The sequence below is a fragment of the Tetrao urogallus genome (assembly GCF_951394365.1).
Source record: "Tetrao urogallus genome assembly, chromosome: 12".
NCBI lineage: Eukaryota > Metazoa > Chordata > Aves > Galliformes > Phasianidae > Tetrao > Tetrao urogallus.
In genome coordinates, this window is record NC_136825.1 from 2903204 (window position 1) to 2915740 (window position 12537).

Sequence of the window (12537 nt, forward strand, 5' to 3'; positions counted from 1 at the left end):
GTTTCACGTTGGAACAACAACAAAGCCTTAAAAGCATTCTGATCAAATTAAATTAATAAATGTGTTCTTTTGAAAATCTGGTTTGTGCAATCCGTTGCTGTGCTAATTTAACCACTGCCATTTGTTTCCCTTAGGTCTGGTCTGATCTGAGATGCTTTTCTCAGTTATCCAATCTGATTATTTTTTTTTTTGTAGCATTTTTGTTGTGTGGTCATGCTTTTGTGGGTGTTTTCTTGTTGGTTTTTTAAATTTTAAATACAATTGCACTTCTGTCAACAAATTTAGTTGCTTTCGAACTTGCTCTGCTTTTTGTTAACGGTGTTCTGGAGCACTGGTATTTCTATTCTACTTTTCACTGAAGTTATGAAGCAGAAAAAAACTCTGAAGGCAAATGTCATAGTTAGTAATTTTCTGAGAGACATAAACTGTAATCTGATGAAGAGTTTGCCATTTGGAATGATTAGGGCTAAAAGAAAGAGGTTACATTTTTAACAGAAAGAGTTGAGTAGTTTACAGGCATAGCAAGGTGGAATTAAGGTTGTTCTGAAATCCATTTATCGAGCATCAAATTAACGTGATAAAAATAAGTTACAGAACTAGAACACTAATGAAGTAGCTTACAAAATTATTGCTGAAACTTTGTAAATTAGTGTCTCATAGAAACATTTCATCCTTATGCAGTCATAGAACTGTTAAGTTTTGATCATGCAATCCCATTCATTGTTTTGAAGCTGAATGTGTTTTATTTTACAGAAATGGAAAAGGAGAGCACCCCCATTTCTGGTTTCCTGATGTGTAATAATGGTATCTTTGCTTCCTGCAGGGCAAGTCCAGAGAACCATGCAGTCATCGGGGCACAGGTTCCGTGATGTTGAGCACCACCCACTTCTTGCTGAAAATGACAGCTATGATTCCTCTTCCTCAGAGGCCGACATGGCAGAGAGGGTTTGGTTCATCCGAGATGGCTGTGGTATGGTCTGTGCTATAATGACGTGGCTTCTGGTTGTCTATGCAGACTTCGTAGTGACTTTTGTCATGCTGCTGCCTTCCAAAGACTTTTGGTACTCTGTGATCAACGGTGTTCTCTTTAACTGCTTGGCAGTGCTAGCTTTGTCATCACATCTGAGAACCATGCTAACCGATCCAGTAAGTATGCAATTGCTCCTTGGTGTTGGAGTATTCTTTCATATCACTCATCAGCAGCAGAGAAATTTGGTATTTGTTCCCTCTTACTAGGGAAAAAATAATGTTAGGCCCAAACTCCTCGAGTTGGAGGGACTATACCTATGCTTTGCCTGTTTTTATGTGAATGAAACCACAAATAAGCTTTGATTTGAGCTGCAGGCAGTATAAGACACGTTATATGGCAGAGGTAGGCTCATGAGAAGTACAGTTCATTTGTTAAATATTAACCCGTTGTGAAGAAGCTGGTAAATCTTCAGTCTTTTTTTTTTTCCCCTTTTTTTTTTCTCTAGATTTATTTTCAGAGCTTTATAAAAGGTGTAGTTACATCTTATTGTACCAGTTGAAATATGTCTTCCATTTATGGCAAGTGGAGAAAGTTCAGAGGTAGGCATGCTGAAAAACCTCAGTCACATACTCATCATTCATGCATTACCTCTTGTAGATATTTAGAGTCAGTGGAAGGAAAGTGTGAGTTTAACCTCCCTGCTGTTGTGACAATAGCTGTGAGAGGTCCTAAAACTATTCACTTTTAGGACTTTTAGTTTAGGAATTCAAGAGATTAAATTGTTTATTTTGTGCTTAAATCTGTTACTTCTAGGAAATACATCTGTTGGAAGAGGGATGAGGGAAGGGAAAACTATTTTCTCTAGGATTTTGAAACAATTTATGGAATAGTTGATTAAAATGTTATGACCTCTCCAGACTGACAGCTAATAAAGTTTAAGGACAGGTTACTTCAAAATATGCACTGGTAAAACTGTGTCTCTTTCTAGACCTGTGTTGCTCTCACTGCAGCAGAGATGAGTCACTCTCTTTTTTTTTTTATTCACTCCTCTCCTCCCCTCTCTTAGCATGGAAGACATGACTATGTGATAGAAGGTTGAAGGAAATAGGAATATATCACTTCTAAACTTATGTGAACTACAACATACTGTCAGAGCTGTATTTTTTTTTTAATTGTAAGGACTTAGCAACAGTCTGAGTGTAGAAAATATATAAGTAGAGTGGTTTTTGTCATCAGAATGTGAAGGGAATGATCTGAAGATGCTGTGGTTAGGTACAGATGAGTAGGTGAATTTGTGAGATGTTTTATAAGCATAGAGTCACCTGGGACAAGATAAATTTGTGCATTCAGGAGTAACATCTGTCTTTGAGATAGTTCTCCATTTTTACTGTGAAGTGCTATCATACATTAAATGTGAATGTTTAAGGTAATATATACTGCAAAAAAAACACTTCAGCAATACAGGATGGTCTTTAAGAAGCTCTCTTCCAGTTTGTGCCTCTTCAAAGACCAGCTGGTTCAAGTTTAAAGCACCATTTAGCACTGCAGAGCTTATCTGGGGCAGGACTTGAACTGTCTCTCAAACAGCATAAATGCAAGATTGTTGTCCATTGCCTGTGATACTGTTACTGGAAGAAGCAATCCTGCCAGTTCCTCACAGTTCATCATTGCCCTTTGTGTCAGAACAGCTGCAAATGGAGCGTTTTGATGAACAATTTAAAAAACTAATCAATTGAAACATGGTTTCTTTTCCTGGTGGTTTGTTTTTCTTCTGAATTGGTTCTTTCAGCTGTCTGCCATGGAGGTCTTTCACAGTAGCAACAGGCAGAAGGAAATGCTGGGTACAAAATGGAGAAGCTGATGGTGGTTGTACTGGAGGTGTGCAAGCTAAAAGCTTGGGTGTCAAGGGAAAAAACTTGTTCACATGGAATGGGTAGCAAAAGCTTGGAACTGGAGAGTTGAAATAAAAGCTTTCAAGTAGTTGCTGACTTTATGGCTTTTGTGGATGGTTTGGCCTAACAATAGAATGTCACGTTTATGTGAAAGCATGTTTCTTTTTAGTGCCAAACTTGGAGTAACTCGTAAGCAAATATTGTACCTGTAGTGCCCACATCTGCATGTAATGGTGTGTCTTCCTCATCATTCTATTTAAGCAACAACAGATTCTGGCAGGAGTATGCCAGTACTTGGCTATAGCTGTGTCTTGCTGAAATGAAATAGATCTTGAGGTCATGCGTTGGTAGCTTGCTGATTTGAAGTGGTTCTGGCTTATGGCAGATTAACTTCAAGTAAATGAATTTATTTCAGCAATTATCCTGAGATTACTGGTATGGAGTCTATAAAATGTATTATTAAACACTTTCATACCATTTAAGCAGCTTTTTCTGTTTTAATTGAAATGATTTCAGGGGGCTGTACCCAAAGGAAATGCCACTAAAGAGTACATGGATAATTTGCAACTAAAACCAGGAGAAGTGATCTACAAATGTCCGAAGTGCTGTAGTATCAAACCTGAACGTGCACACCATTGCAGGTATGCCCTAGTTTGGTTTATTTTTTAAAGCAGTTATTCCTCACAGATGTTTTTGATATTCAAGAAAGTTTTCAGAGACTTATACATTGCAGAGTGTCTTATACTGTAGCGTGAGCGTGGATGAGGGGAAGGAAGCAAGAGATGCTGTTAAAATCTGTTTTCCTTTGCATCATTCTAATTATTGTGCCACATGTTAGTAATGGGGGACAAAGGCAAGAATCTCAAGGAATTTTTCAGATAGAAACTAATGAAATAAGTGACCTCTTCAATCTTAAATCAAGAAAATACTGTTAGATTTTGTAGTGCTTCACTTGCGATTACATCTAAATTGGTTCCTTATTTTCTCAAAGTTTTATGAATAGTCAGTTAAATGTGTTTCTGTTTGTTGAAGACTCATTTTAATTATGATCAAAGTGATGGCAATTTGAACTTACAGGGCAATACATGGGATAACAAATATGCACGTTGTTGATCAACTCTCAGTCTTCTGAATTTTCAAACAGTATAAATGTGCATTTCTGATATTTATTGTGTGAGTTGAATAGATAGGCCTGCATAATTAGGGCTCACATAAATATGTAAATGTTTCTGGTGTCTCTTTCTAGGTGTGAAGAGTATATGTATTGAATTCTGTGGCATATTAAGTTTCTGAGCTAGTAGCCTTCAAAGGAACAGAAGTCTTGTCAGGACACTTTACATGTTCTGTAAATGTGTGGTTTCTAAATTAAGTGTCTCACTGTGTGTCGCATTTCTTTGTGAAAGTTACAGCTGAAAAGCTATTTCCATTATAAATACTCTGCTTTGGCACTGAAATCTTGCTCTCATCTCAGATGTGAGTGGGTTTTTGTATCTGGAATGCGAGGGGAAAAGTGTCGTATATAAATAGCCTTGTATAGAATTATCTTTCGGTTGATTTCTCTTTGTTTCAGGTTAGTTGTGGCATGGATGCAGACAGACACCAGGCATGGCTTCATGTGCAGTGAGTTTGATTCTGGCTGGCAGTATTAGCTCCAGCAGAGCGTTACATGAACACAGCTGTGCTGTTAGCTGGGCAGGCTTGGGGGTGGAAGCAATGCAGCTGCTTTCTTGTGCTAGAATACAAACTGTTATCCTATGGAGAGCCAGAACAGCTTTGTGCCATCTGTTCAGGTTGTGTTGTGTTCATGGGATGCAGCAAAGGGATACCCAGAGGCTCTGCTGAGTGTAGGTTGGATCTTGTTAATTTGCTCGTGGCAGATTTAGGCTGGCTCCTACAGACTTTACAGGTATCTCTGTAAAGTGTTTCCCACATCTTCAGTCCCTGTAGGATTTTCTAATTTGGAAAATGAAGACATTTTATGTTGAAATCTACATATGAACAAAGAAGCTGGAGAATTGAGGAGCCCAGAGCCCATGCAGTTGTGTAACTCTGCATAGGCACTGCTTGAATGGTGGATCAACAGCCGTGGGGGTTACAGATGAAGCTGTAGAGCTGCTGGGTTACATCTGGGCGTCCTCCTTCAGACACAGCAATGTTGGCTGTTCCAGTAGCCTGGGATCCCAGATGAGGCAATGCTAATGGAATAATTAGTATTCCACATGGGCAGGCTGGTCTAGTAGAAATTGTACCTTCCAACCCATATCGTTCTATGATTGTGTGACCTTGTGATTTTATTTTATTTTTTTTACTTTTCTATGCTTTGATAAGATCCTTTGTGAGATGTTCTGCATTCTGAAAGGGAAAAGTTGAACCTGAAAGTGTTTTGTGAGCCTGCTGTTACGCTTTTCTCAGCAGTTGGAAACTAGTTTAACTGTCTGTCTTTGTGTTGGCCATATAGTGCTACTAGAAGTTTGTTAACTTGTCATAAGTAAAAAAACAAAGAGTTGGGTGTTTTTTTTCCTGCAGTTTTCTGAATGTTGAATATATGTTGTATGGACAGGTAAATGGGCTGGAAAACCCCTACTAGAATCTGCTTCTTTGCCATAGATTTAGCACTGCAAAAGTGTTCCAAATAGGAAACAAAGAAGTTGGTTTGATTATACTGCCAGCTTCTTATTGACTTACAAACCCGTCTGAGTGTATTAAGAAGATGGTCTTGTCCCAAGTAGTCAAATTGGCAACTTGCTGGTAAAAGAGAGTTGAAAAGGCAGATTGAAGTCAGTTCCTATTGAGAAACAGTTGTACTCAAAGCCACAGTGCAGATTTTGAGTAGTAGATTGTTAACAGAAGAGACTCTTATGATGTAGTTATGAAAATTGTTGTGCAACGCTGAAGAAGTTCTTTTGAGGAAGAAAAATAATTTCATAGTACTGTTAGTGATGGGAAAACAAACAAGAAACCTCTGTTTACAACTTGGATATCTGGCCTCCATAAAACACTTGAAACCAAGATTTTACTGAGCAGTTAACACTTTCAGCATAAGGAGGAGGTTATGCTGAGTGAATGCTGTATTGTTTCTGCAGAAGCACAGCTGTTGTTATTTCCACCCTGTTCTGAGTGCCTGCTTTTCTGCGTGGAGAGCTGATACTCAGAATCAGGTCACTGAGGTGGTTGCTTCAGCTTTTCTGTGAATTCCTGTTATCCAGGCCAATTTCTGTTAAGCTTCTAGCTGTGTCTTCCTGAACATTATCCTTGGCATTCGAAACTGTAATTGCATCTGCAATTGCCTGAGTGCATTCAGCAGGCTGGAGAAGACTTTCCTTTGTCTGCAGCTTCTTAATGCCATGCTGCTCCTTTCGCTCTCATGCAGGCATCAGGGTTCATGCACAGTGAAACGACCCAGATTGCAGCAAATGGGGTGGTTTCCCTGAACTCTTGCTTGCATGTATGTCAGTGCTGGGACCAGGGAAGTAACAGCATACAAATGGCTGGGGTGGGAGGAAAGCTGTGCCACTGCTTTCAGCATCGCAGTTTGATGGCAGGAAGCATTTGTTGAATGGCGGTGTTAAATTAGAAATGAAGGCGGGGTTCCAAGCATCTGATGTCTTGGGGGAGCTGAGTAGGCTTGTGAGAAATACTGAATGAGCAAAAGTGATTCCTGCCCACTTCCCATCCTTTGGTTGCCGTGATTTGAATCCGGATATAATTTTACTCAGTCCTTCACCTTAACAGTCTTAGAGTGGCAGTGTATTTTCTGTGTCCCGGGAGAAGACTCGCATGGTCATGGTGATGAGCATTAGCTCGTCTTTCCCTCACAGCTCAAGAATTAATAGGAGGCTGAACATAAAGGCTCGTGCTCTGGAAGGAGAATCTTTCGGAGAGCCTTCTGAACATCTTGTCATGAATCATACCTGTTTTCTTCTGAGCTGTGTTTCCTTATGGTAGTGTTCTTGTGTGAGAATGGCACTGTTTGAACAGTGATTTTCATCAAAGCAGTTGTCATGGATAAGACAAGAAGCAGTGGGAATGTAGGGGTTGTGGTAGCTCAGAGCAAAGGGAACTTCAGAGGGACTGTGTGAGATTTGGGATCCGTTCCTGTTACCAGCGTGGAAGTGTGTTCTGCTTCTTCCTCAATAACTTTGTAGTCATCCATATGCAGTGATTTAAAAATTACTTTGTGCATGGGAAAGCTGCTTTTTTTTCCGACCTTTTCAACTCTAATAGTAATCTGACTTTATTCTGTGGCTTGTTGCTGAAGCATTCATAGATACTATGCATAACTAAGCACGTGTTTTGAATAATAGTGCCTGAATTTGGGAGGCTTATTGAGCTCGATATTTGCTGAAATGAAAATGAGTAACATTTTGAGTGTTTTGCAGGAAAATGTGAAGCACTCTGAGTCTGTGCCTATCTTAAGCTATTGATCTAGGGAAGAAGTTCAACACGTTTTCAGCTGTTCTGTATTTGTCTGCAGATGGGCATGGATACAAGAGAATTGAGCCCTTTGGTGCTGTTGGCCAGATGTAAAATGAACTTTTGAAATATTTGACTTTCTCATTTTTCAGTTCATCACGAAAATTCATTTCAGTGCATCTTCTCCTGGCCACTGAGAACATTTATTTCTCTTTTAAAGCACAAGCTCTGGTTTCTCAACTGAAGTCTTGTTTTCTTTCCCCTAGCATTTGCAAACGATGTATTCGAAAGATGGATCACCACTGCCCTTGGGTGAATAACTGTGTGGGGGAGAAGAATCAGAGATTTTTTGTTTTGTTTACGGTAAGGGAAAGTCAACAGTAGCTTGATTTTGGTACGAATCTACCTTCAGTGTTACTATTTTGATTGTGTTTGTAGAGAGCAATGGCTTAAGGGCAAAATTACTTTGTGATTTTTTTTGTTCCTTTTTTCCACCCATCCAAGTTATTCTCCAGGTATTTTCTGTCCATATTCATGTCAACCTGTTTCGTAAAGTGCTGTTATTTTAAGTCATCCCAATTTTGCTGTTTTACATAGCAATGATTTGATATTGAAATTGTGATGTGAGTGATGGAGCTAATCTTCATAAACATTCATCGTTGCCCATGTTTTTAGATTCAAGCTTAGAGTTTGTTTGTCCATCATTGCATTGAACTAAAATTGGAAATAGGAAAGTGTATTTGCTGTGGAGTGGTAAAGGCTGGCTGAAAACAGTGTCTGGTTTACTACCTGGCAGCAGTCAAAAGTAAGCACTCTCTCTCATTTCCAGATGTATATAGCCCTAATTTCAGCTCATGCGCTCATACTGTGTGGGTTTCAGTTTTTCTCCTGTGTCCGAGGGCAGTGGACTGGTAAGCAAACACTTAACTTTCACTAAGTTACTAAGGAAAAGTCATCACTTCCACTTACTTCAATCCCTTGTGTGACATGTTATGAGACTTTAGCCTTTTTCTGTGAGGTCTAAAAGATGTTCTCATGCCTGTTAAGTTTCTTACAATTGTGACATGTTTCGAGAATCCAACAGCTTTTATTGCTGTTTATTGAAGAGGAGATAACTTACTATGAACATGCTCTGTAGATGTATTCTTTTTCATAATTAAATGTGTTGTTTTCACAGAATGCAGTGACTTCTCTCCACCTGTAACTGTGATCCTGATGATCTTCTTGTGCCTTGAGGGTTTTCTGTTTCTCACTTTCACTGCAGTCATGTTTGGCACCCAAATCCACTCCATATGCAATGATGAAACGGTAAAGATTGCTATTCTTGTGTCCAGTAACAATTCCTCTAGAAAGATGTGGTTAGATATAATCTGATTTACATGAAGGAGAACTCTCATTTTGTACAAAACCTGAAATCTGAAATGAATCACAATTTTTAGTCTCACTCATAAAATTGAGAAACTACTTTGATTTATGCTTTCTAGCAGATGTTCTTGCATTGTTTCCTTTTCTGACATAAGTTTTATAGTTAGGTTTTCAATTATGCGTGTTGCACAAATTCTGACATCAGTTTGGACTTCTCAACCTTCAGAAACTCCTGAAATGTCAGGATAAATGACTGCTTTCCTCAGCTGTTTTGTTTTAATTCTTCACATTGCTTCTCTACTTTGATATATTTTGTTCAAATATAACCATCGTTTGGACATTTGATCCCCTTGGCCTGTGATTTGCAGTTTCAGGCCTTGAGAGGATATTTGATGCCAGATAATTGACTCGAAGCATAAGGAATTTGAACACTGTGGCTATTTAGACTTTTCTCATCTGGGGCTGTTTAAAGAGTACTCCTGTATAAAAGGCCTTGGTGTGTTACAAAATGAAAAACAAATCAGTAAATATCTGGCTTTCATTAGTGGGAAATTAAGAAAACAAAATGCATTTGGGAAGATTAAGCCTAGCTTCAGTAATTACAATATGAGCATCTTCTTGGGAGCCTCACTACTTGATGCCATTAAAAGAGTAAAGAACATTTGGTGGAGGTGTATTGTGTGCAGATCTTCTAACTTCAGCATCAGCTTTTCTGCCCATTTTGTCTTTCAGTTTGGAGGGCTGGGAGAAAAGGTAGAAATAGTCCAGCCTGTCTTGTATACATTGTATGTTTTGTAAGTCTTTTTCTGTCTACCTGCAGGGTTGAATCAGCTTTTCACATTTTGTTTGTGCTAAATAAATATCAGTAAGACACCAGTGAGCTCTCTATAAATTAAAAGAATGTGAAATCATCAGTTTGGGTAATGACTTGTAGACTTTGGACAGTGTGTCACTGCACATCTGTTTGCATACAGGAGATCGAAAGACTGAAGAGTGAAAAGCCAACGTGGGAGCGGAGACTGCGATGGGAAGGAATGAAATCTGTTTTTGGGGGTCAGCCTTCACTCCTGTGGATTAATCCTTTTGCAGGATTTAGGATCAGACAAATCCTACTGAGATCGAAGAAAGGAGGACCTGAATTTTCTGTTTGAGTCTAGTTATGCTGGAACTTGCAAGAATACTATATAATATTTATTTGGGGCCAGAAAAGGCTGTCTACATATAATCTGTGACCAGGTGAAACTGATACCAGACATTTGCTTGTAGCAAGCAGAGTTTTATACATTTATCGTCACAGACATCTCATTAACTTTCAGAGACACAAACTGGATCTGTAATGGTCTTAACAGCAAGATAACATAGAAAAAAGCACGTGGTCACACTAAAGAAGCCAAATGTCATGCTACTGTAATTTATTTTTTGAGATTAATTATGCTTTTTTTTGTTAAACCCTTTTTATTTGATAAATGTTTGGGGAATTACCAGTGTGTTTTTATAAAAATTATATACTTAAGTGCAGTTGTCAATCATAAGGAGAAGCATTCTGGTGAAAGGTGATCTCAAATGAGACCCAGCCTTCTAAATCCAGTTTTCAGGGAATAGTGGTTTGTTCAGTTTTGATTTATATTTCAGCTTGTCCTATTAAATGGAGCTATACTTTTGTGTCCCACCTCAGACACACATTCTTCATATGCAAGTGATTCAAGGGACTTGTGCACACGACAGCATAACATGTCAGAGGCACTATTACACCCCTGCCAAATGTCTTCCCAGGCTCACAGCATGTCTTGTGTTTGGCAGTATTAATCTCGTGTGGCATTTAGGTAAGTTCTGAGTCTTCAGTAAATGACACTTAACAGCTGAGAGTAGAATTCTGCCCTCAGATATGCATCTTCAATCCTTGTGCATTGATTCTAGAGGAACTTAAGTATGTAGGTGTTCTGAGGTTTGTATCTTGTCCTCTGAGCGGGGATAACTGGGGCCAATGACTGTTAAAATGAAAAATACTGCAGATTGGCATCAATCTACTGAGAACAGCAGTCTTTGTAAGGTCTTGTTCTGCTCCTTTTTTTCATTGTTCGGACTATTCTTGAGGGGAACACTGTTAATTCATGGTCCCATGAGCAAAATGGTCCCATGAGCAGAGAAATGGGAAGCATGAGGGAGGTTCCTTTAGTGCTGACACAGCTTGCCTCTTTCTCAAATACAACATGTCTTCAAAGTAGAAAAATCTGCAATAAAAGGGATTAATTTCAATTTTACCATCTTCCATCCAAAATTGCTTTCAAGAGAAGAGAACAGTCTAGATCTAGAACTGCTTTATGTGGGCCTGACAAACAACAGTAGTGCTCAGAAACGTTTGTAAGCCTGCAAGTAATGAAATGCAAATTGCCAGTAATGAAATTTAACTGCAGGTGGATCCTTGAACAATTAAAACTCTTTTTTCCTTCTAGAAGTTACTGACAATACAAAGGATAAAACAGGAGCCTTGATGCAGAGCTTGAAATCGTGCCTAGAAAGTAATTTGCTCCCTGTTCTGGGACTTGCCTTAAAATTGTCCTGTTCTTGCTTTTGCTTTGCAAGTTGCACTGATGATCTGTCCCACTTCAAGCAGTCCAGTGTGCTGGAGAATCTTACACCAGTAAGTTTACTTACCACAGGGGTTGTGCTTCCTTTCTTCAGTGACCTGCTTCTCCATTTCTAGCTGTCTGTGGCCTCTCAATTCGTCAGGTTTCATACTGTTGTGTGAGTGAACATACCAAAGGGTCCCTTTCTTACCAACCACCCTGCAAACAGAACTGTGCAATACTGTGCAGTACGTTCAGTTTGCTTGGGGGAGATGGTGTGTAAGTCTGGAGAGTGGGCACTGGGTGGAAGCCATTGAAATTGCAGCCAGTTGAACAAAGCTGTATCTCACACAAGTGAAGGGGAAGGCAGAAGTTCCACGAGAATCTTTGCATATTCAGTTGCACATCTTAAATGCTGGGAAAAAAAAATAATGTCTGGCTTTGTCATGAGGCTCTCAATGTGTATATTGTTTAATAAAATATCCTGATGAGAATCAGAAACTATCACTTCAAACGGATGAACTCTGTGACTTAGCAAGTGTGTGCGTGTGTGAAATCAGGTTTACTTGGCTTTTCAAACCCTTGTTACGTTGTAATTTTTTAATGTAAAGAAAGAAATAAAGTAATTAATTGAAGTCTTAAAGTTGATTCACTTCTGCCCCATATGTATAACTTGTTTTCTGCACATATATATGCATATTTAAATCTTTCCAGGGTAATGGTGTTGCATCCTTAGGTTTGTAATCTATATGTATGTCGAGCAATGGCTGACACTATGGCAGATTAAATATGTTCTTTCCAAGAACATGGGTTTAATTTAGGGGTGGTATTTGATGTAGAGATGCTGGAAACACTTTTGCTGTGATTCTGTTCTGGCCCTAAATGCAGGCCTGTCATAAGACAAGAAATTATTGTTTTCTGAAGGCTGCTACCTATGCTCTGGAACATGAATCCGTTACCTACTTGTGCCAGATCAATTTTATTTTCTTCTATGAAGTAGTGTCTTAGATTGTTAAAAGGATGCTGTATTTTGCAGGCATAGATGATTCTTTTGCTTGTGTTATGGGTATATAATCCCTAAGGCATTTGCATTGCAGAGATCAACAGAGAATCTTGAAAACTTTGAATTAAACAAGAAAGGCAAGCTGTCATTTAAAGAACTGTGAACCATATGGAATTTATTTCCAGTAGATTTATTTTCTTACCATTAATGAGTATAAATGTATATTTAATTTCTAGAAAAGCATGTCATTTACACGATGGAGGAACTGGGAGCGATGTTACACAAGAATGGACGCAGCAGGAATGCTTGCAGTGGAATTTGTTCTCC

General features: G+C 38.9%; 1 protein-coding gene across 2 annotated transcripts; it reads left to right on the plus strand.

The window, feature by feature from the left end:
* Window positions 1-840: 840 nt before the first annotated feature.
* Window positions 841-9791, plus strand: ZDHHC7 (zDHHC palmitoyltransferase 7; the record flags this gene model as incomplete). Of its 2 annotated transcripts, none has more annotated exons than XM_079541585.1 (6): window positions 841-1215; window positions 3379-3503; window positions 7542-7638; window positions 8105-8186; window positions 8453-8583; window positions 9615-9791. In XM_079541585.1, the coding sequence occupies 6 exons, from the start codon at window positions 841-843 to the stop codon at window positions 9789-9791; spliced, it is 987 nt and encodes a 328-aa protein (XP_079397711.1). The 2 variants fall into 2 exon arrangements, with proteins under 2 accessions (XP_079397711.1, XP_079397712.1); XM_079541586.1 differs by having other exon boundaries at window positions 841-1146.
* Window positions 9792-12537: the final 2746 nt, after the last annotated feature.